General features: G+C 39.2%; 1 protein-coding gene across 10 annotated transcripts in view; it reads left to right on the top strand.

The window, feature by feature from the left end:
• The first annotated feature begins 245 nt into the window (after positions 1 to 245).
• Positions 246 to 25,324, top strand: part of ADGRB3 (adhesion G protein-coupled receptor B3) — a 459,919-nt gene continuing 434,840 nt past the window's right edge. For 7 of the 10 annotated variants that reach the window (XM_064650227.1, XM_064650228.1, XM_064650224.1 and 4 more), the window contains exons 1-2: positions 246 to 939; positions 3,653 to 4,421. In XM_064650227.1, coding sequence (XP_064506297.1) covers positions 3,668 to 4,421 — 754 coding nt within the window. In that variant the 5' untranslated portion in view covers positions 246 to 939; positions 3,653 to 3,667. Of the gene's footprint in view, positions 940 to 1,049; positions 1,185 to 1,985; positions 2,433 to 3,652; positions 4,422 to 25,324 lie in introns of those variants that run through there. The other 3 variants (XM_064650229.1, XM_064650223.1, XM_064650222.1) reach the window with 3 other exon arrangements.

Genomic DNA, 25,324 nt, shown 5'->3' with positions numbered 1-25,324 from the left:
GCGGCGAGCAGCGTTTCTGGGGCGCGCCCGGGGCCGCGCAGCCGTGACGCGCGAAAACCACCACGGGCCCGTCCGCCGGGGCCGGGGGCGCGCCGCGCACACGCGCGGATACGCGCGGAGCGGGGCGCAGGGGCGCGCACGCAGACACCCCCAGCGGGGGCCGCGCACATGCGCGCACTCACGCCCCGGCACACACGGGGGCGGGCGGGCGCTCGCACACGCGCGGGCGCGCACACGGGCGCGCACACCCAGAGCCACACGCAGCGGCACAGACGCGCTCTCGCTCCCGCCGTACTCCCTGCGCGCCCGGCAGCGTTCACACCGCTCCCCGACATCGGCAGCCAAGGACCCCCCCGCCGCTGTCCGGCCATTAGTGCCTGAGGGGGGGAGGAGGAGGAGGGAGGAAGGAGGAATAAGTCTATTAGTAATAACAACAACAACAACAACAACAAAACCCACCAACAAATCCGCACTAGCGCCTTAGTCCTTCTCTCAGACCGTCGACTGCCTGGCATCGCCGTGCATCGGGCTGCTGTGCTGGGACTTTGTTTCAAGTAAAAAAAAAAAAAAGGCAAACAAACAAACAAAACCCTTCGATTGCTCAGCCACTTCCATTTTTTCCCCTGCAGTCTCGCTGGTTTGAGGTGGTTGTTTTTTGTTGGTTTTTTTTTTCTTCCCCCTTCATGTGGTTGGATTTGGTGGATCCGGAGCCAAAGCTGCTTTTTTTCCTCGGTGGGGTGTGCGTGTGGCGTGCGGGGATTTTCTCGCTGCGTTTTTTATCTTCTGCTGCTTTTTTTAATCTTGGTTTTGAACCTGAGCCGGGAAAAATGGGAAACGGTGCTTCCGTCAGAAGGGGAATCTCTCCATCACTGTTGTTGGGACGTGTGCCTGTGGTGCTAGTGTTTTAGAGAAATAGCCTGACAGCTTTCGGAGTGGAAGGTAAGGGTGCCCGGGGCATTTCCATTTCCCATTTCCAGGGATTACGACTGGAAAGCTTTTAGCTTGGGATTCCGGGGAGGAGGCGGCGGAGGAGGGGGACAGGCTGTTGCTGAAGGATAGAGACAGCACATACGAAATGATCTCCGCATTTACTTCAGCGCTGCAGTTTAAAAGTTAGAGAAGTCCGTCTTGCGACAGGTCTGCTTCCCTGAGAGTAATTTCCAGCGAGACCGAGAAAACCTGAGGTTTGTGCACGATTGGGGTAATTTGGATTGGGGGGGGGGGAGGAATGTTAGGTTAATAGGAAGTTAAAACAGGAGAAGTCGGTGGGTCTTCTGTTGGGGGAAAAAAAATAAATGGAGTGATGGCGCCGTCTATGTTCGGCTAAACTACAGTGTCACCTAGAAAATCAGTTTGGGGAATATCCAAACTAAATGCCCCTTTCTTTTCAGCAGAAGAGGATTCTCCCCCTACCCAGATGGGTAGCCTTAAACCTCTGTGGCCGTTTTTTAACCCCCTCTTCCATGGACAAGAAGGGTCTTTTTAATCTGAGTGTCTAATCCTTTCAGTGATCAGATTCACTCTACATCTAGCAATACTGCAAACTAACTGAAATGCTGCCGGCACACTCAGTTTGTGTGTCTCTGTACATGTGTGTGTGTGTAATGCACACAGAGAGAGAGAGAGAGATTAAGACACTGTTGTGTTTAAGTAGCACTGTATGAACAAATGCACAACTAAAATGAGGGCTATTTGATTACATTTCTTCATAGAAAACAGCCTAGCACTGCAGACGTCTTTATTTTTCTAGTGCAGATATTACACAGGATGGGAAAAGTCAGAGGCTTTTTTCTTTTCAAACGGAAAAGTAAATAAGCTCACTTTCTGCTTTCCAGATTATAAAATTAATCCTTTTCCATGGGTGGAATTCTTAATTTAGACACTTATTGTCACATTGGCTTTCAACGCCTACACCATCCTGAATAACACTGCGCAGAACTGCATTGCCTGCAAAGTGCTTCAGCAAAGGGGAAATTGTTTCCAGAATTCCCAATAAGTTTCTCTTTCTTAAAACCTTAAATGCTGTACCAGCCCTATTTGGAGAAGGAGGACCATGTTATTCATTGAGATGGATGCTCAGAAAGGAGAAAATCTGATCGTGTGGATAGACCCAGCAGCAGCTCAGCTTTTTTTTTTTTTTTTAAACCTCTGCTATAAAGAGGGTTAGAGTTGGTGGTGCTTTTTGCCCATTTCAGGATTCAGAGTTTGCATTATAATCTAGGAGATACGAAAATCTCTTCAAGGGAGTTTAATCCGGTGACTTGCTGTGTGTTACGCAATGGGAAACAGAAGATGCCTTGCTGTTTGGTGAGGAGATGAAAAGCTAGGCAAAGACACACATCAAAACTCAGTAACAGCGCCTGTGTGTACGTCTGCCTCTGCTTACTGAGCAACAGTGGAAGAGACTGCAATTTAGAGAGTTTTGAAATTAGGTTAGTATCGCTGCTTTCTGCTTGCATTTAAGAGCAGAAAGCAAAAAGCTACTCATTTGTAAGAGATAAGCAACTTCTCATAGGTTAATGCTGAAAATGGTCAATTTGATTTTTTTTTAATATCGTTACAGAGATAAATATAACTAAGGTTTGCTGTATCAACCTAGGCCACTGTTGCAAGAACAGAGCATGTGGAGGTTGTGAGGGTTGACAGGTGCAGTAAAACAGCTTTATTTGGAGATACTAGCAGAGAAAATGTAATATGTCTTTCATTGTTCAAGCCCACGGCTGCAAAACACAGGAACTAATCAGACAGTAGAAGATATTTGCAAAAAGAGGGCAAGTGCAGTCCAATAGATGCAGAGATCCTGCTGTAGCACTGCCAGCTATATAGAGCTGCTAGTTGTAGATACTAATACTGTAAACTATTTTATATATCCTTAGAGGTTGAAGCCATTGAAACTATTATCTTAAAAAGCTGGCATTTAGTGGTAGTGTCAGACCAGCAATACTTTAATCTGTTTTTGTTTCTTTCTTTGGCAGTGTCAAAATTTTATTAATATATTAATCTCAGTATTTGCTGTCTAAATAGCCTTTTTATAGAGATCTCTATATACCAGGTGGCTGGGGTGAAGGCATGTAGGCATATGGGAGATAATGTTCCATCTGTAACAAATAGTAATTTGTGCATTTTTAAATTATGGCTGTAATTCTTCAGTTACTTCTCAGACTTAATAGAAAAATAATGTATAACAACATATGCTACCGGCTTTATTGTTCTATTCCGGTGAAAATCTGCATATGCATATATGAGTATAGCAGATTACTTATTTACTTTTTTGAAGAAATAAATAAATAAATTTCCCTTCTCTTGGTCTGTCAGGTAAGGCATCTAGGCTTTTACTTAAGTTGAGCAGTTCTAGTCCACGCCAGGATGACTACATCCTAGAGAGGAGAGGACATTCCTATTAATAATCTAATAGATGTGGAGTTTTAATTTGCCTGTGGAAGACGTGTATGTCGCGGTGGCCACATGATGGCGCTGTGAACACAGCGGCAACCCCGGCCCTTGCGTTATAAAATAAAAATTACCTGCCCTTCTTTCTGAAAGGGGTTCTAACTGCAAGCTTGAAAACAGCTGGCTCGAATATTGGAAGGAGTTTGGTTTTCTATGCGTGAAGAATTCTACTTGCATTTTTATTTCATTTCATCTCCTGCAGGCCAAATGACATAGGATGAAGGCTGTTCGTAATTTGCTGATTTATATATTTTCCACCTATCTACTGGTTATGTTTGGATTTAATGCTGCCCAAGACTTCTGGTGTTCCACGTTGGTGAAGGGGGTCATTTATGGATCGTATTCTGTAAGTGAAATGTTTCCTAAAAACTTCACAAACTGCACTTGGACGCTGGAAAATCCAGATCCAACCAAATATAGTATTTACCTGAAATTTTCCAAAAAGGACTTCAGCTGCTCCAACTTTTCCCTCTTGGCTTATCAGTTCGATCATTTTTCCCATGAAAAAATAAAGGATCTTTTAAAGAATAACCATTCTATAATGCAGCTCTGCAATTCCAAGAATGCTTTTGTATTTCTGCAGTACGATAAGAATTTTATTCAGATACGTCGCGTCTATCCTATCAACTTTCCAGGATTACACAAAAAAGAAGAAGAACAAAAATCCTTCTTTGAATTTTTGGTGTTGAACAAGGTGAGCCCAAGCCAGTTTGGGTGCCATGTGTTATGCACTTGGTTGGAGAGCTGCTTGAAATCCGAGAACGGGAGAACTGAGTCCTGTGGGATCATGTATACAAAATGCACCTGCCCTCAGCATTTGGGAGAATGGGGAATAGACGACCAGTCCCTGGTGTTGCTCAATAACGTGGTGCTGCCCCTCAATGAGCAGACGGAAGGCTGCCTGACCCAGGAGCTCCAAACCACCCAGGTCTGCAATCTCACCAGAGAAGCCAAAAGGCCGCCAAAAGAAGGTAGGTGCTTCTTGGAGGGGGGCTGAATGCCACGCCAGTGTGTAAGTCCTGCTGCTGGCTCTCCTTAATACTCACATTCATTTGAGCTGCTCTCCACTCTGGCTCTCCTCTAGACGAGGCAAAAGAGCTGGAGAAGATGCACACTCCCTCAAGGCAGGGAAGGCTGCATTTTCATTTCTAAACTGGTCTGGGCTTCAGCATATAGTTCTGCTGAGCACTGTTGAAACTCCTCACAAGTAAGATCCATCTGTTTTAAGGCCTCACTTACAATAATTCCCACAGGTTGTGAGCCAGGAATCACTCTCCCCCTCACCACCTCTTTACTGCAACCACCCAACTACAAAACCTTGGCCCTCTTGATATGATCCCTTGACTTTGCAAGGAAAACATTTCCAAAGGCATGCAGGCAACCTGACAAAAGACCAAGAGATTTACCATGTTCAGGTCACCTGGTCCTAACTGGGCCAGAACTCAACCACCTAAAACAAAACCAAAAGCAAATGCAATTCCTCAGGGTGAACCCTCTGCCTGAGATACTTGGCAATGTGAGACACTGTGCAGGCAGGACATGCTGGTTTAACCTGCTGGGAGCTCTGCGAAGGGGCCGGGGGCTGCTGCTGCACCTGTTCTCCAGGCAGCTTTGGCTCCCGGAGATGAAGGCTCAGAATCTCATTGCAGTATTAGGGAGGAGGGGGAGGGGGGGCTGATGTGTCATTCCCAGCAGCTGCTTCATGTCCCTGCTGGAAAAAGGGGGTGGCTGTGGAACGGTGTGAAGACAGGGGTCCAGCAATTAGCATGGCAACCCTCTGCTTAGTCCCTCTGCTACATACTTCTTGTGTTAGCTTGACATTTTGGGGACGTCGGGGTGGGGAGGGTGATTTTGGGAAGGACGTTAGGGGCTTGCGAGGCAGGGAAGGCATGGGTTGAACCTAGATGGGGGGCTCTGGCTGCAACCTATGGGCGAGGGGGGCCTTCAGAGCTGCCGTGAGGGAATGGGGGACGGGGGGATAAATTATCGAGCGTTGGATATTGCATTTTAATGCAGGAAATGTTCCCTCTCTCCTTGTTTTTTGCATAGCCACAAAGCTCTCAGTCTGTGGCGAGGCAGTGCCAAGCTCCCAGCCCCCCTAATAGAAGTTGCTTTGTGGAGGAATGTAACATTGACACGTTGTTAGGAGAGAATTTTCTTTAAGGGCAGCCAAGCCCCAGTGCTGTGGGAGAAGAAAAGCTGAACTTGCTCCAGCTGCCGCGGAGCCAGCGTCCAAGGGCAGGGCAGGGGGAGGGGTGGGGGACACTTTTCGGTGTCCTGCGGCTCCGCGCCTCTCCCGCCACCCAGCATCCTGGGAACAGAACGATCCTAACGGACAGGGGAGGCTCGGCTGCCGTACAAACCTCCCAGAGAAGCGGCGGCAGGGATGGTATTTAAGATAGTTTAGAGCTAATTATTGCCCAGGGGGGCGGAGGCAGCCCCGGCCGCAGCAGGCGGAGCCGGGCAGGAGCCCCGGGCGCTGCGCGGGGGCGCCGCCGCCTCCCCCGCCTGGCGTCGGGCTCGCAGCGCCCGAGAGCGGCCTCGGGTGAAGCACCGCCTGCGCTCCCTCAGCCTCCACCGTGTGAGAGATGGGAGTCACGGGGGAGCCACGGAGCCCTCTAGAAAACAGAAACGCCGCAGAGCGGAACGCGCGCAGGAACCGCAGCCGCGGTGCGGGGGCCGCCCCGCGTTCTCAGCCTCGCCGGGGTCCAGCGGGACCCCGCGGAGGGGCGAGCGGAGCAGCCGTCGTGGCCCCGGCGCCGCGGGAGGCAGTGTACCCGTGGGAGAAAGGCGCACCTATCCTTTCCTCCTCCGCCCCTGCCTCTGATTGCCGTCCTAAGGCACCAGCTGCCTGGTGGGGCCGGGGACGAGGGAGCGCGGGCACAGGGGGTGCACAGGCCACCGGGTGTCTTCACATCTTTCCCCAAAACATGCTAAATTCCAAGGGGATGCGTGTCTCCAAGTTAAAGCATCTATTTCAGAAAGGTACTTATTGGAAAGGACAGAGGAAACTTAGGGCAAACACTTGTTTTGTTTATTTTCCCTTAAATTTTTTAACATGTTCCCAGCATATTTTGCTTCCAGTTTCAGGTATATTTTAATTCTTGCCCCTACTTACGCGTTTTCCTCCATATGAGCTTCAGAAATGGCATTGTTAGAGGGGGTGGAAATTTCACTTGGTAGGTGGAAGGTTTGCTTTGCTTGCTTTTCACTGTATTTAGTCTTTTTTGGGGCGTTGCTGAGAATTTTGACATTATTAAAATTATTTCACACTTTAATTGCTTTAATGCACTTGGAAATCAATCATCAGATTGTTACTCGAAGTTATAATGAGTTTGCAAATTAAGCCTCACAGTATTTCTCAGTAGCAGTATGCTTTTTGTCTTCCACTCAGTTTAAAGCATTTTTTCCTGTTCCTCAGAAGGCTAAAAATCTGCAAGAGAGGTGTGTTGAGTCGTTGTTTTCTGTAGATATAGTCACTTTCATTAGGCACATCAGTCAGTGTATTTGTCTGTATAAAGCTAGTTTGTGGTTCAGTTGAAAGCTTTATTGAAGGATCAGAATGTAGAATGCTCTTGCCACAAACATGATGCAATTCATCACTTCTGTCAACAAACATTAAGGCAAGAAATACAAATTTTGTTTTCACAGACAATCTGCTTTAAGTTATATTGGCACAAGTAGCATAAATAAGGTAGACAATGAGTAAGAGAATGGTTGTTAGGTTCTTAGTGACAACTGAAAGTACAGTTTTGCCTGTGTAAGTTGAGTTTTAAAGGGAATGGAGTTTGCCATTGGGAAGGTGCTCTGGGTTTGATAAGACTCTGTTTTTATGAATTTGTGTATTACTTTTAGGTTTCGTACTGACGTTGCCTAGCAATGATTTTTGGAAACGAATTGCAGAGACCTGACAGCTTTCTGCAGTATTATGAAAACCCTTCCATCCTTCAGATTTGCTTTCATCAAGCTTGACTGTATGAAGTGCAAAATCTTTTCCCAAAACTATTTTCAGTCCCATTTTAGAATAGAGAGCATTTAGATTAAAGCCTACTGTTTCTATTTTGAATCTCTGAAGTTTTTTTACAATTTTGAATATGATAAATGGCTAAGGAAAATGGATGAAAGTCAGTATTTTTCCTTTTTAAGAAGTGTTGCATTTTACAAAAGATGTGACAAGTATACAATGGATGATTGTGTTTCTAAATGTGCTGAAGTGTTGAACAATAAAAAGAACTAGGTCAAAAAAAGAAGCTATCACTATTACTTTGTAATAAAATAGTTTGGAAATATGTGGTCTATTCAGCATTTCTTCTGTAGACAGATTATCTTTTGTGTCACTGATTAGAGCAATATTAAAAATTGCTACATTTTCACTTCTTGTATCTAGATCTGTTCCTGTAGCCTTACATTTGAGATGCTTAGCCTAGATAAAAGCACTAGCAAATAGATCTCAATACTCTCTTGGGATCCTGAATTTAAGGGCTATGGGGAATTTGCCCTCTCAGTTCTCAGTGCTGTGACTGAACTGGGTTATGAAGTTTCTGTCTATAAGACAGGACTCAGTTCCAAGTCTAGTGGACCTGTAAAACGTTTGCATGTAGTCGATCCATACACTTTTTTGAACAAGGACAAGAAAATCCAAAAATGTCTTTTCTTACTGTGGCCATTGCCAAACTGGAATATGATTGTGGGGTTTTATAAAAGTTACCTAGACAGAAACTATAGACAGTTTTTCCCCATGTTTTACTGCCAAATCTGAGCAGGGCCTTCATAAAACAATTAGAAGAATTTTTTGTCCTCTTCCTTACATCCAACAGAAGAGAGGGGATACTCACATTCATTAAATCTCAGCATTTGGAGTTCCAGGCTTAATCTTGTATATCTCATTCAGACAGTCTAAAGTAGTTTTAATAGGGATTTTTTATTATGCTAGAAATGTAGCATTGGTCTACTGTGTAGCAAATTCTAACATCTCTATGTGTACCAGCATCACAGTATTCAGCAGTGATTTATTTATTTTTTCCTGATTTCACAACTGGAAACAACGGGGAGATCTTAAAAGAGGATTACAATAATTTATGCCACGTTGTTGAAGAATAGTAAGATGTAGGATGTGGGTAGTTTTGTGGAGCTTTCATGACATGGATGCATTTATTTATATATGATTCCATGAATTTTTGCTTCCTGTTCCACACATTTAGGATGAATTAATAATATTCACCACATACCCAGAGGTCACTAGCTAGGTGAGTAAGCTGGACATCCCTAGTCAGGAAGTCATAGTCAGTAATACCATGTCATATCATGGGCCCATCAGAGGATTTAAACTGTTAAATCAGTGCAGGATTTGTCTAGTAGGAACAAAAATTACAAAATGGAGTCCAACAACCTTACACTTCGGGGAGGATATTTAATGTTTATTATGCAATGATTATTTGAGGCTGAAGCAAAACTTAGAAAATCCAAAATAAATAAAAACAGTTGTCCAGAATATCGAATGAGTACAGTAACATACTTGGAAGACTCTTAATAGTTTTTATATCCTGCCGCTTGCTGTGGCTCATTAATTCATGAGTTTAAGGGGACAAAGGAAGATGAGCAGTAAGGGAAGAACACACTTTTTAATTTTGTGTGGAAGGTATTTTTTATTATAACTTCACTAAATATTGTTTACAAACTTTAAACTGATATTATAAAATAACCTGTTACCATGCAGGTCATAAGCATCTTGTTATCACACTGTTACAAGCAGTAAAAATCTAGACTGTAAAGAAAAATAATTTCACTTTAAATCTTTTTTCTTTTTACATAAATATTGTCCCTCCTAAAATGCTCATGGCCAAAAACATCATAGAAACTTTCATAAAATCAGTTAAAGACATTCTGTTTGTCAGTCTGGTTCCCAGTGGAAGGAAATATTTTAAAATCTCCTATGGATTCCAGTGTGCTTTATAAAATGCCCTTTTTGACTTCTTTTGCTAAAAGAAAATGATCACCCTAAAAATTTATACTCTTAGTACATATTTGAGTCACTCTGAACCACTCATAATAAATAGGATAATTTATCACAGTCATGTGAGTTTGATTTCAAATCCTTTTTTTAAAATGATGCACTGTAGAAAAAGAATTTATGATCAGAATCTCTTTTAATCAATAAGGCCTCTCTTTGTTTTCAAGTATTATACACGATTATCACAAAGGATTGTGCTTTATGCTGTATTGATCATTTCCACCTGAAATGATTAACCATTCATAGTTTAACCATTCGTTAAACTATGAAAATTCTTGTGTTGATGTAAGTTTAGAAGTTTGTGTGCAAGACTAATCAGCATTTCATATATGTGTGTGGAATTCAGTGGGATTTGGATCAACCCGTAAGTGAATTTTCTGATGCCTTCAAAAAGGAAAATACCCGGACCATTTCCTTTACAGTACAAAAAAGCCTACATAAATGGCTTTGCTTCCAGTTATTTAAATACTTTATTAATAAATGTACTTGGCTCAGTCTCTCTATCTGCATGGTAATTTCTTAGGAATCACAGATTCTATCTGTAATTTGTTTAGCATTTTTAACACTAACAAGATGGCATGTTACTTATTTTGTGGGAAAGGTGAACCTGGTTCAGTCTAGTATCTGCCTTCAGAGGGATCACAACTGTCCTGCATAGGATCTGAATACAAGTTTTTCATCAGCTCATTGTTTCTTCAAAACATTCATGGCTTCAGTTGAATAGTATGTTATAACCAAAACCAGGATTTTAGTTCCCCAGCCTGTAATTTTTGCTTGAATTAAACCTCTATTTGTGTACATTATTGCACTCAGACATTGTGAAGATCTGCTCCCAGCTGGGCACAAATACTGCTAGAGACCTCTGCTCTAAAGAGCGCAAAACATAAATAGAAGCCAGTGATAAAGAATGAGGTGTATAAAGAAATGAAGTGTTCAGAATGAAGTCAAAGCAAATATCCAAATTAGGAACAAACTCGCTTGCTGCTGCTTCCAGTGAACAAGTGCTTGATAGTACTGAGTCCTGTACCATCAGATATTTCAGACCAGTCATGCCTTCTTTATTTGCCTTTCTCATATCAGTAGTCTGTGCCTTTTGTCTTCAAATACTTCCGTTACCTTTTGTCTGGGTGGATAAGATGCACAATATGTTCACTGTATTTTAGACCTTATCCTCTGATTTGCTTGTGCTTTTGACAAATGTGGAAGTGTTCCAGTGTAGAACAGCCATTAGCAGAAGTTGATGATGATTCTGTTTACATAGTGGGAGTGGGATTTCAATTATTAAGTCTCAGTGACTTTACATGGAATTATATTATGACATAATGCAGGTACTGCATTTCTCCTTATTATGCAATGTATTTCTCTTTTATACATTTATATAATACAGTGATTAGATGATGTATTACATCCAGTCTGTTCTCCTGTGTCCTCTTCTGTTCAAATCTATGCATATTGCTGTTTTGTTTAGTTTTCTTCTTGAAAAAGCATGGAAAAAGTCTGCTCTGTGTGTGGGTATACACAGAGGAATTTTCAGAGGAGACTTGATTTTTCTCTTCTTAGGGAATTAATTTTATGAAGTTTATTCAGTTGTGTTTTATCAAAGGATTCCAACTCAGAGTTGTTGTAGCTCTCAAATTGAAGTTTAGTTGTTCATTTATAAATATGCAGTAATTGTAATAAAACAAAGGTCACTGCAGAATTCCATTGAGCATTATTTGCATTCACTGTTAACAAGAAATATAAAATGCTCTTTAGGACAGAGAAAGTTGTACACGATATAAAGTACAAATTTACAAATTATGCATCACTGATTTATGAATATTTCAGCATTTGAGCCCCTTGTGATGCTAGTTTAATCTCAAGAGGAAGACAGTCAAATTTTTCAAAGTCATTCTCAGTTTTGTTAATCTTGTAGAGAAGTTACAAACAAAGTTGTTGTCAAATTACTGACAGTTTTCTGATGTACTAGCCACCATCAGAATTAATAAAAGCAATCAATAATAACAGTGTATGAGATCAGTGTTGTTACTTTGCTCTGCAAAGGCCAAATTATTTTCCTTACTCAAGACAAATTCTCCATGGTATCAATATATTTTGGTCTAAATGCAGATTAGATTAGAGCCATGGAAGAGGTGTGAAACAGTAATAATAGCATGTGCTCCTACTACCAAAAGCAATTTATTTCATAGTTTTTATTTATAAAGTCTTTTTTTCACTGTAGTTTTACTATTGAAACCGTCATTGACATTGAATAGAGTGAAGCAGATGTACTTGAAAAAAAACCCACAACAATTTTTTAACCATTTGTTGCACTTCTTTCAATTTTAGCTGGTTAGTCTGTCCCTCTCCATGCTTTACTTCAGTTTCTTAGTTTTTTGTTTCTTCATTATCTGAAGGGGAAACAAGACATATGACATACTCAAATTAGTGTTTCTTTGATAGTGCTGAAAATGCATGCAACTGAAATTTGGAAGCAAGTTATTTTCAGTTATTAAGTTAAAATTTTATATCTCCTAGAAATGGCAAAAACACAGAAAAATACAAAATTTGAATCCCATCCATTTTTTGGTAGCTTGATAGAAAACTGGTGACAATGTGGAGAACATGTTACCCACTTTGGGGCAATTTTCACCAATTTGCTCTCTTTAGTTCTTCAGGAGATGTAAAACGTTTTGAGAGCTGACTTTGGTACCTGTTGTTCATCATGTTCTGCTAGCTCATTCATATGCAGGGACAGTGTTTGTTCATAGCATGGTGTATGACTCTCAGCCATAGCTGATAGTTACATGCTATTGAACTTCTTCGCTGAAGGACTATCGGAGGATGGAGAATCCAAAGAGCAGTTCTCCAACTCTTAGCTGTGAAAAATAAAGATTAACAGGAATTCTAACCTTACCACTTTTAACTAGCATTGGAAATACCTTATGTTAAGTAGGAATCTGTTAACCAGTGTCACCAACTGAGGTTTGTTATCACAAATTGTTTGTGAGAATCTGAGGCCCCATTGCTGCTGAGATGGCTCAGGCTTTACTGCTTTCCTGAGTTACGTCAGTACACCAGCCAAGAAGAAAACTAATCACCTTGGGTTTTTTTGGTTGGATGATCTTTATGTTGAGTGAGCGTGCTACAACAGCCCAGCTAAACCTCCCTCAGAAGATGGCACACGAAAGAGCTGGAGAGAAACAGTGATGCTGGTTCAGCACAGTTTAGATTTGCTTAGGAAAAAAAAGTCTATGAAAAAGTGATCAATACGTTACCCTTGCCTGCTATTTTGGATATGTTAGCAGCCAGTTACGTAATACTTAGTTTCTAGGCAAGTGTACCAGGTTTGATTACAGTACTACTGGCAGATGCTTCAAAATAGAGTCCAAGATACATGTTTATCCAGGGCTTCCTGCTGACCATTAAAGAGTGGTGCAGATTGCTGTGAAAGTGTGTGTAGAGTGCTTGGAGATGAGTCTGTGAAGCCATTGTAGCTCATTCCTGTAGTGCAGCTAGAAAGACTTTAAATTACAGGTTAGAAAATCAGGGAATCTAATTCATGCTATTTATTGGTTATGAGAAATAATGTTGTACATGCTTTGTGCAAGAACACTTTTTCCTGAAAGGGTTTTGGAAAATCTTAACTCCAGAGGTTTCGTGTGGAATATTTCTTTGAATTCTAAATGGTTCACTTTTTCTTAGAGTGTTTACTTCTCTGTCCTATGAACATATTTTTCTGTACTGCATACGTAGAAGATTTCAATTGTCTGCAAAGCTGGGCACTTCAACTTGAACTGTAACAAACTGTGTTTTTATCCTTGGAAATGTTTTTGTTTGTTCTGTGGCATTGGCCGATATCTGAAGTGACTGGCAAACATACAGATGCTCCATACTGGTATGTTTGAAGGTTGATAGATGTGCTTCACACTGACAAAGGAGAGGAGGAAAAATGTTCAGCACTGCAGGTGTAATGTGAGTACAGAGCCTTGTCCAGCTGGTCCGTCTGCACCAAATGTCTAGGAAGTCACTAATAATACAGAGAGGATCATGAAGTTTCACTCTCCTTGGAAGGGAGAAAGGTGCCAAGGCTGGGATATTATCCAATTCCAACACCTAATAAAACTGTGGGAGTTATGTATAGGGCCATAGGGCTTCAATGTTATTATTTGGGTTCATAAATGCAACAGGGTTGTACCTCTTGAAGCAGAATTATAATCAGATCAAAAGTTTACTAGTTATTGTCCTGGGAGAATTTAATGTACTTAAATGTACTTAAAAATAAGAGCCAGCCCTGGAACCAGTGTTTCCCCATCTTATAAATGCATGTTCAAGTTGTTACATATTCATTATCTTTAGTCCAGTGAATTTTTCATTTATTCACAAAAATTAGGGCAGTTTCAGATTTGGGAAAAATAAAGACTATTCCTATTCCTTGATGGGACAGAACCTTCTGAGAAAAAGAACCACTAAGTCCAGATTGCTCCAAGTGCTACAGTTGTTTACAGGATATTCAGGTCTGGGTTGGCAGTTTATACACAGATTATGAAATGCCGGTCTCTGGTTGTGCCTTGTGCAAAGCTTGTTTAAGCTGGGTTGATCCAAGACCACCTTTTTGATTCACTCTGGCTGGGAGTTTGCTACTTATCACAGTAAGGAAGTGCCCAGACCCTTGTGTGCACCTTGCACATATTGCTTATGGCTCTTAAACACCAGCAGGTGTGGGCTTCCCTAGGATGAACATTCTGGAGGTCCCCATTTGGAATGTGCATCATGAAAGTGATGATGAGGCATGTAAATTTATTCGATTTCTTTTGTAAATGCTTTTTGGTGCTTCAGTGCATCAGTTTCTTTCTGTGTGGTATTGTTAGAATGGTACCTCCTCACCTTCTGGTGATATTATGAGGATAAGTACATCAAAGTTTTGCTCTGCAATCAGCATCATACAGGTACTTAGAGTATATGGATTATGCCACCACTGCTAAACATGAAAGGGTTTTTCCCCTCCCAGGGATGAAAATCAAATCTATGTTCTTCCTGGGTATTTTTGGTCGTTGAAGTGAAAGTGTATTTTTATTTGTTGCTTTGCAGATGAAATAGATGAAGAGAATGAAGGACTCTTACATTTATCTCCTATTCCATGCTTTTAAGCTTTTGGATAATGGATTTTTGTCCATGTAAAATCTGAAGTGTTGCAAAAAATAGGTTTTAGTCTGATAACATGTACAATAACTTTACAATAACTGAATTTCTAGAATAAATAAGACATGGCAGGGTACCCAAGCATGCCAAGGATGTAGCATCTCAATATTTTTCAGACATGACTAAATTCCTTCTTTTTGTGTTCATTTGTACATAAATATTCTCATTGAATCAACATCATTATTTATGTAAATAGGATTTAATTAAAAGCAGGTTTGCCAGTAAATACCCTCAGTTGAAGTTGTGGGTTCCTGAAATATATCTAATCAATATTAGAACAGGAAACCATTATTTTATTAGTAATATTAATATCTCTAAATATTATTAAAAATTAATCCAAACAACAGTAATAAATGCAATCAATCAAATAATTATTAATATGTATTAATAATATCAATTAATTTACTATATATGACCTGTCTTATATAAGTTGGATAAATAGTCTTTGTTCTTGTTATCCTAGAACCCAGTTTTGTCCAGTTCCCAGGTCTACACTGATTTAGCTGATCATCAGTGTATTGTTAGCTCTGAGTTCCCCAGGGCCATCCTTTGCCTTTCACTGGCCCTTCCAGACCTGTGCTCCCCTATGCTGCACCTGCACCTGCACCTGGACACCTCTGCTCTCAAACCATTCTTTCTTTACCAGAACTCTGCTCTTCTGCATTGCATTGTTATGCTGGGGTAATAAGTATTTCATTCTGTACAGAATAACTGTTCGTTGCTACCATCTGTAAAAAGAATATGGTTCTACAAAGATAAGCAAAAGTTAAACAAATCAGGCAATAGCTGGCTGGTCATTAGACAAGCTAAATAAAGCTTCAGGAAGAACAGAACAAGTTCAGAAAATACTTGATGTGTCCTGAGGCTTTTTAATGGCAATGGCAGTGCCGTATTTATTGCAATACGGATCTGCACTAAAATACATTTAGAATCATGAAGAATAGCCATGGTTATTGTCATTGTACTTTTTTTCTTCTGTTTCTGTTGAATGTGTTCAGAAACTGCCGTGGAATTTGTTGCAAAATTTTAGCATTCTAAAGCATACATCTTTTCTCATTAGATGAAAAAAAAAAGTAGTGTCACGTTATTGATTTATGTTTGACAAATGGTATCACACTAGACACATCTGGATAAAAACAGGAATCTCTTTAGGAGCAGTGGGCTGATGTTTGGCTATGATTGACACAACTACTATAAAACTAGATGCTTTTTAATTCTTATTTTTGTGTAAGTTGGGGTTTGTATTTATCTCTAAAATATGTGTCTGAACATAAAGTTGACAGTCATTTGAGATGACAGCCACTGTCAGGGAGTTCTTCCTAAGTATTTACTATAATATGAACTGTGGAAGAATATGTGGCCCTAAAGGATGTGAGGATACATGTAAAAAAACACTACAAAATGATCATCTTAACAACAGAATTTACTTAGATCGCATGAGGGTGAAAACTGCAAAAACAAGTATGCAGGATGCTTTGGTGATCTGTGGAAACACTGTCCAGCAAATTATTAGATTTCAGAGGTTAGTAAGTGCCGTTTTTAAAAATCCTGACTGAATATCTTGAAATAATGCTGTGTCAAAGGATTTTTTTCATTTCTAAGGTCTGTTTTCTGTTGCGTGTATACTTCAACCACAATATTTAACTTCAAACACTTGGGCATAGAAAGTCGTAGAAAATCATTTTGCATTAGAATCAATAAATTTTCAATAATCTGGTTGCTAAGACTGATTTCAAAAAGTGCAAGTTATTTTGCTGGCAGCACAGAATGTTGTGAATTGTGTAGCCCTGTTAACATGGGTCTTAGCTACATGTCCGATACTAACCAAGGGTTTAAAAGTCTTGTCCGTTCAGTCTTTCCTCACAGCTCAGTTATTGTTACAAGTCCTGAGCTTATGTTTCGTGAGTACTTACAATCTTTGTACATTTTAAGGGTGAATACTGTTAACTAAAGGTGATCTTTTTTTTGGCATATTATGGAGAATCACTGTGGTATTCTGAAGAGAAGCCTATGTGGACCTTTACACAAGGAGAAAATTAGATTTCAAATTAACAGAAAACATGAAAATTTAGAAGGTATTTGTGTCTTTTATACGAGTTAACTCAAAATGCATAAGTAAACGAAACAATGGAGAATAGGGTACATTGAAGATTTCTTGAGGAAAAAGTACTGAAGATGCTGAATCTCTTTTATTGAAAGACATTACTGTGATATGACACCAAGATAGTGTCTGGTACTGTGATACAGTCGGAAATTCTGCCATTTCAGGACAGGGATCCTTTTGGCTTAGAGTTAAAAAGACCCCTGGTATTCTTCTTTGTTCCTTTGGCAGACACACATTGCTCATGGTAGCAGTGATGTGCTGGCGAAGACACAAAGTGCTGTGTTGATCAGAGAATACCTTATGTGCATGCTAACTTGAAGGATGATCACACACTGTGCCTCTCATAAGACAGAACCTCAGGCCACAAAGTCCATTTCAGCATATTTGGTGTTTGTAACTTGTAGTCTGTTAAAAATTGTGGCATTGCCCCAGTGGAGCTCACAGCTAAATACTGAACGGGCTTCTTGATTAGCAGCTCTTAACACAAGGTTTATACATACTTAAGCTTCCCTTGAAATTATACTGGCTCTAAACACGTTTTTTTGCTTTTTTCCCACTTTGCTTTGTCTTTCTAGGTTGTTAGCTCTTTACATTACTCTTTTAGCTAAACCGTCAGATTCCCCAGAAGCTTACACTTTCACAGAGCTGCGGTCTTATTAGTACTCTAAGCTTGCAGTTTATCGTATCCAGGGCATAAAACAGGTGAAGTAAACAAACACAGAAGCTTTGTAGGAATTACAAATGAAAACAAAACAAAACCAAAACCCAACCCAAAAACAAAAGAAAAAAGTGGTTTTTTTCAGTTAGCCTGAGAACTGCACAGGCTTGGACAAAGAAATAGAATCCCTGTATTTAATCCCCTGGTTTTGATTCCTCATCACTCCAGTCACACAACCAGTTGAAGTTGAAGGTTGGTGAAGAATCCAGTATTCCCAGCTTTATGCTCTACTTTGAACATGATTCCTCTGTTCTAAACTCTGCAAATCTGTTTCTTTTCTCCCACTGCCCTGTGCCATCTGCTTCCACTGGTTTTCTCCATTGGTTTTATGCACAAAATAGGTTTCAGTCACAAAAGGCAGGGTATGCCTTCCAGCCCATGCCTCAGTCATTTCTGGAAGTCCTATTACTTCTCTGATGTAAGAGTCTATCTAGGCAACCAAAATGCAGTGGGCTAAGCTAGGATCTGAATTCAATGTGTAGATGTGTCCTACACCTGTATGTCCCAGAGCCCAGTGTTTCCTCTTCACTTCAGTCACTTCAACAACCAGTACGTAGTGCTGTTTCCTCTGAGTTGCTTCTGCTGACCCCATAAATCTAGTGACAGCAGTATCCCAGGAAAAAGAAAATAAGGGCTTAAGTTTCCTCAGGCTAAGTATAACCACGATCTTGTGTCTCCTTCTCCTTAAGAGATACTTACTTTAGCATATTTATATATGAAAGGTGTACATCATTTTCTGTAGCTGGTATTTTTGAACAAGAGCAAAAAGTCTTCAGGGTCAGCTCAGTACTCTCTCAGATATATAGCAGTGCCCAAGAGCATATGGAGGTTTGGTCATCAGCAGCCTTTTTCTGGCACACAGCATGCTTATATGTTCACCTAGGTCCCTGATGAAGTTCAAAGAGAGAACAAAGTGCAGTTTGCTGTCCTGGAAGCCTTTATTTAGGCCTGTCAGGAACAGGGATGTCCCCACATAGGCTTTTCGGGAGCTAATTTCATGTAATCTGCACCACTTGCTTGAAATGAAGCTTTCAATTCTGCTTAGTCCTCTTTTAGACACCAAAGCAGGTATCTAGACCATATGCAAATATTGTGAGTTAATCCATCTCCAGTAATCTTGAAGATTTTAACGATGTTGCTTGTCCAGCTTTGCTTACGTTAGTATTTAATTTCCACTGATATTAGTAGGATTGAAGGCAAGGATAACCAGAGGGTCTTTCATGTTCTCTGGTTTTGGGTTCTCATCAGTTAAAGCACAAGAACTACTAGAAAGAGCACACGCACTCTTAAAAATGAAATTCACAGTGGAATTTATAGATTTTATTTATTGGAACCATTATTTTTTCTGTTGATATAAAAGCACAGTTACAAGTTAGTTACTCATTACTGTAAGAAAGACAAAGATACAGGTGTTATTTAATCAAGATCTTATTTTTTTTACTATAGTGGTTTGAACGTCACAAATAATTACTACAGTTTTAATAGATCTGTCATGTGTAAATGCACTGGAGTCTACTCAAATCTGACAATACCTTAATCTAAATGACATAAGAAGTCTCTGAAATCACATGAATTATAAACAACATTGAAATATTTTCATTTGTGAGTACAAATGTGCTAAAAATGAAATGATTAAAACAATTCAATGTATGTTGTACGATTTCTGTTTCAAATTATTTATGATAAACCATGGTCTATGCTCAGAGAAATGGAAATAATTGTCTACATAGAGACATCATTTACAATTTCCTTTGGAAGATTTAGTTGCTCAGAAACTGTTGAAATCAGTGCTTTTTTACTACAGAAAAAAAACTGTGTTCCTCCAAGCCCACTGTGTCTGCAATAGCATAGAAATGCTTTAGATTGTCCCCTGGATTTTTGTGGGATTGTCTCTGTTTTGTTTGAGGATTATGGAATGTTAAATACTGTTAGGAGAGAGTAATCCATGTAGGCTGGTTGTCACCTCTGCCAAAGAAACAGATGGACTGATGACCTTTTCAGGGCAATGTTAGATCTATGTGCTTTTGACTGGCTATGGTGCTGGGAGCACTCTTGCTATCTGAGCTGTCTTTATTCAGTTAATCTTAATTTTTATTACTGAATAGTTGTTTTATTACTGAATACTTGTTTTTTATTCAAGAAAATGCTCTAAATTGCCCCCTCAATTTTTTAGTCACCCTGTCTCTGGCATATTTGCCACAGCTGAAGTTGTGCTGGTTCTCCCGTGTGAACATTTAGCAGCGTGAATCTTGAACTCTGGCCAGATATCATACACAAATGTCTTTGTCCACACAGGTGTTCCCTATGACCTTTGAGCGCACATTTCTGTTTTCCAAGAAATTTCATTTTTGTGTACACCACTCATTAGTCACATGATAAGCACAACCACACAGAACTCAGTTGTATAGTCCTAACAATTATGTGTTCCGCTAATGTACAAATCCATGGTAACCTGGGAAAAAATCAATGCCATCTCACTGAGAAATATGCAGTTAAAATCTTTAGACAGATTTCCTAATGACATTAACCTGAATTTATTTTTTTTATAATATTTGGCATCTTTCTTATTCTTTTATACGTGTATTAGATTATTTCCTATATTTTTGCAGAAACTGTTGATATACAGCTATCAAAAGGCAATTTACGCCTCCACCAGTAAGTTTGAGAAGTTTATGAGAACAACAGAATCAGTTTCTGAGGCTACCCTCAACCATTTCAGTGCTAATAAAATAAATTAACAAACTGATGTTGTTCTTTGCAACAGTTCTATTTCATCATTTAGAAAATAAAGTTCATAAACATATGAACTTTACATTATTTTTTTTTTAGATTCTGCTCTGAATGTATATAACATAGTTTTAAAGTTAGAATTGGGAAACCTCTGGAAAACGTTGATAGGTGAGGTTGGAAGCTTGAATCATTTACAGCATCAGCGGGGTAACAACAGTTAGCTGGACTACTTTTTTTATTGCAATGAGCATTTAGAACCAATAGCAGTCCCTGGAAGATCACTTAAGAGTCCATAGTCACGATTTGGTTATATTTTAGCATTCCCCTGGTGTGATGTGGTGTGCAGAATTCAGAAACTGAGCACTCCCAGAAGACAAGAGCTCAAGTTTTCCGAATTATCACTGAGGTATTTTTTTAATATATGGATGCATATTAAGATTTTGGGGTTCTTTCATATTTGAGAGTAGTTCATTGTGTTCATGGAACCAGATGGGATAATAAACTCAAGAGATCTTAAAGTTGGTGCCTAAGGCTAAAATTTTACTTTTAGACCTATTTTTGTGAATAGGTTCCAAAATGTTTTTTAAATTATGTGAAATAGATTCATAGATAAATTAGGTTTGAAAGGTTCTGAAGGTCATATAGTCTAATCCCTTTTTCAGGGTAAAACTAATTGAGTATTTTATTTCAGTCTTCTCTTTGGTTCACAGTGAGGTTGTTTTGGTCCCTAGTAGTTTGTACATATGTCAGGATTCAGCAAATACCTAGAGCCACAATAGGAGCTAGTGTATGTGTTGTCAATGAGTTTTGTTATTCCTGTTAGTCACTATAATGGTCCATGGTTTTTTAGTTATTCTTTATCATGCTTCAGGTTTTAGTATTCCAATTAGTAGAAAAATAACTAAATCACAAAGACAGTGTGCAGAATGGCCAAAATAGTTTATCTGAAGAATAGCTAATAAAAAACTCTAGAGAAAATTATCCAAAAATAATTTTGGCTGAGTCGTCTTTAATCTATAGATTTTGGAAAACGTTTGGTGTTTAGCAAGTCAAAGTTCAGTGTTGCCAAGAGGTTGCATTAAAAAAAAAATTAATAGTTTCTTACAGTATTTTACATCACTCACACAAAGCAAAGCATGTTTGCGTGCCTTCCCTTTTCCTTGTGATATGTCACAGCTGTACCATGCTGTTGGTAGCTTCTGGCACTGAAAGGCAAGATAAGGAATCACTATTGAATAGTGTTCTGGAAAGGGGAAAGAGAAGAGGCAGCCAGACAAGATTATCCGTAGTTAAAGCTTGTAGGGCAAAGATAAGGCAGTATAAAAAGAGAAATGGATTAATGCTAGCCAAAGGGGTTAAGATAATAAGGATTTTTGTACAACATCATAGGGGAAAAACAAATACCAAAAAGACTGAAAGGGATGATAATAATCTTATTTAAAATATCTGCGTTTAAAAGCTTCTTTTTAGGAATAAGAAATTAAGGGTGATTCTAGAACAGTAAAAAAGTATGAAGAACTTGTCAAACAAGAAATAAGGTCATCTGTGAGAAATCCGAATATGTGGGATTTCTCCCACATATAAATAACACAGGATTGTATAATTTTTTTTTAATTTAACAAGAAAATAGTTAACTTTGGAGTTCTAAGAATCCAATTTCTAGACTAGTAAAACTTTGAAAGTAACCTGAAAGGATATCACTATGTGAAAGTAAAAAGATGTTAACAATTACCACAACTTTGTGTATTAAATTTATTTTAATACTGTAAATTAACCAGCTTTTTTCTGCAGGGGGAGGGAATTGTAAAGTGGGTAAACGAAAGCATTAAATGAGAAGATATGGATATTATTCATATTTCTATAAAACTTAATTCAGATTGATTTAGATTTTAAGACATTTAAAAACAGACTGTGGTCTATGCAAACAGTATAAATTAATAGCAATAGGGTACTGACATCTGCATAAATTTGTATTTGAACTTATATCTTCAGTAGTGATTTAAAGAAAATAATGTACTTGGTGAAACTTGGAGTTTAGCAATAAATTAGGAGGACATGCACGTACTAGTGGGGATTGGGAGAAAAGAAAGAAGACTTAAATCAATTAGAAATATGGGAAGGACATATAATAATAGAATTTAGAATACTGTAAACTAAAGCTCTGTCCTGGAACTAAATTGGAATAAAATGGGAAGGATAAATCCTGAAAGCACTAATAGTGAGTGATATGTGGAGGTGTTTGCAGAGAGAAAGAGATATCAGAGAGTGATTTGGAACTCAAAACAAAAAGTCCCTATGTAAGCAAAGACTAAAAAGGTGGCTTTCAACCTAAATTTATTGTTGTTTGTGAACTGGATATACATTTACAAGTCTTTAATTTTTTTTTATAAGATCATAGAATAATGTAATATATGGAAAATTTCATGCAATACGTCTCTATTTTTCCTAATCTTAGGCATTATTGTTACATGTTTTTGCTCACTAAATAGATTACAATGAATCTGATTATATATCTTAGAGACTATAATATATATTTTGATCACCATAACTGGTCTACTGTGGCCTCCAATTGGGAGGCCTGGAGACACACCATCTATAACGCAGCTGTCTCCTTCGAGAACACACGCAGGATCACTCTCGAGGAGAAAAGACAACGCAGAAAGAACCGTGTCTTGCAGAATATACCATCTAAGGAGTCTTTCTGCTGTGCCTTTTGCAATCGGACGTGTCTATCTTGTATTGGCCTCATTAGCCACCAGCGTGCTTGTAACAAACATGGATAGAGCCTTCCCAAATCTTCGTTCGCGCAGCCTAGCCATGACATGACGTAATATATATTGTGGATATTATATATTTCATATATGCATATTGTATTTTCCATTAAAACCACTATGATCTGATAGTAAAGAATTTGTATGATCTCATAAATCAGTATGTTAATAAAAGAAAGGAAATTTTTATCCTCTCAACATGAAATAATTAAGATATTGTAGGCAAAATAGGCTAATTTAACTCCTAAATTTATTTGGTATTTTTCATCTAGAATCATAGAATGCCTTGGGTTTGAAGGGTCCTTAAAGATCATCTAGTTCCAACCCTCCTGCCATGGGCAGAGACACCTCCCGCTACACCAGGTTGCTCAAAGCCCCATCCAGCCTGGCCTTGAACACTTCCAGGGATGGGGCATCCACAACTTCTCTGGGCAACCAGTTCCAGTGCTTAACTATACTCTGAGTAAAAAATTTCTTCCTAACATCTATTCCTCTTGTAGTTTAAAACCACTTCTGCTTGTCCTATTACTATCTGCCAGTGTAAAAAGTTGCTCTCCCTCTCTTTTATAAGCCCCCTTTAAGTACTGGAAAGCCACAATGAGGTCTTCCTGGAGCCTTCTCTTATCAGGGCTGAACAACCCCAAGCTTTCTCAGCCTGTCTTTGTGGGAGAGGTACTCCAACCCTCTGATCATCTGTGTGGCCCTTCGCTGGACCCACTCCAAAAAGTCCATGTCTTTCCTGTGCTGAGGACCCCAGAGCTGGACAAAGGTGAGGTCTCATGAGAGTGGAGTAGAGGGGCAGAATCACCTCCCTAGACCTGCTGGTCGCTCCTCTTTTGATGCAGCCCAGGATGTGGATAATGACATCTTAATGCCAGATATGGATGAAGCATGAATGATAGAAGGACCAGTGGGCATGAGTGACACAAAACAAAGTGTGGGTTGGAAGGCTTAATAGCTCATGGGATAGCAAATTGGACCAACCATCACCATTGCCCCAGGGTGAGATTTTCTGTTCATTGAGTTTTATGAGTATTAAACTGTCATTTATTTCAGATTAAAAAAAAGTTAATGAATTACATGTTTCAGTGCTTACAGCAAGACTGAAATGGAACCTAACTGGTGCGTAAACGCTTTTCCTGAGTCTCTGTTGTAAGGTGAATTCTATCCTAAATGCCTCTAGAAAAATGTTTCGGACCTGCAAAACAAAGCTAGCCTTTCCAGGGATCACTGTTTTCTCTTTTAAAAAATAGCTTACTTCACCCTGGAGGGATTCTTAAGGGGTCACAGGATATTCAGAAATCAGGGTATTTTTGCAGGAATTTCTTCTCTGCTATTAAGGTAAAAGCAGTCTTTCAGTCAGCCTCCAGCATTTTTTCTTGTTTGTCTTCTCAATTTCTCATTACAGGATTGATTCCTTGAAGACTAGAGAAGAATATACTCTGGGGAAAGCCTGCAATGATTTCCTATGTCACCCCTTAGATTGTCTTGGGGCTAAATACACCAAGCATGTCATACTAAAGCAAAGAATTAATTCACTGCGACCAAGATCTTGGTAAAAAGGATTAGACAGCTATAGGAATAAAAGAGAACATCCTTAGTTATACAAGAGAGAAGTTTAATTCATTTCTTACTGCACAGAATAATTACTTTTTAGATGTTTGGAAAAGACTTGTCTGCTTTGGATTTCTTCTGCTGTCAGAAGACTTGTCTTAAAGTGCCTTTAACAGGTATATTCGTATATGTTCCAAAACTCAATGCTAAAGAAAACTTAAGATTCTGACATATGTCAGTCAGGTTGTATTGAACTCTGGAAGGCTCACTTTCTTAGTATGTAGAAAGTTCAAATCTGTAACACATTTAATTCCTCGTCAAGACACTTCTAGTAAGAGAATACTTAATTAGATACACCCTTTTCAGATCCAATGTGGTATTTCCTAGGCTCCTATGAACAAATGTGTAGTGAGGCTGTATTTAAGAAAGAAGAAATCTTTATTAGAAAACACATTACAATAGATTAAGGTCATGTATTTGTTCACAAAAATGTGGCTTTAAAATGTATACTTATTTTTTCCCCCAAGGGAACATGAAATGCCATTTATAAGGACACAGTGGCCTCTGAAATGAAAGGGATATAAAAGATGGAAAAATGAGTCCTGGAAACACTTTGATATTGTAAGAACACAGAAAGCTACTTTCTATAGAAAATTTTAACTTTTCTGTTATTTTTGCAGTACATCTTTCAAAAGACCTGCATATTTTTCAGCTCTTCTCATACACAGGAAATAAACACTGCTGGTTTTCTTACAAAAAAAAAAACAAAACCCAAAAAACCCGCAAAAAAACCAACCCAAAAACCC

The sequence above is a fragment of the Pseudopipra pipra genome, chromosome 3 (genome assembly GCF_036250125.1).
Source record: "Pseudopipra pipra isolate bDixPip1 chromosome 3, bDixPip1.hap1, whole genome shotgun sequence".
Classification (NCBI taxonomy): domain Eukaryota; kingdom Metazoa; phylum Chordata; class Aves; order Passeriformes; family Pipridae; genus Pseudopipra; species Pseudopipra pipra.
This window is presented reverse-complemented; position numbering and strand designations above follow the sequence as displayed.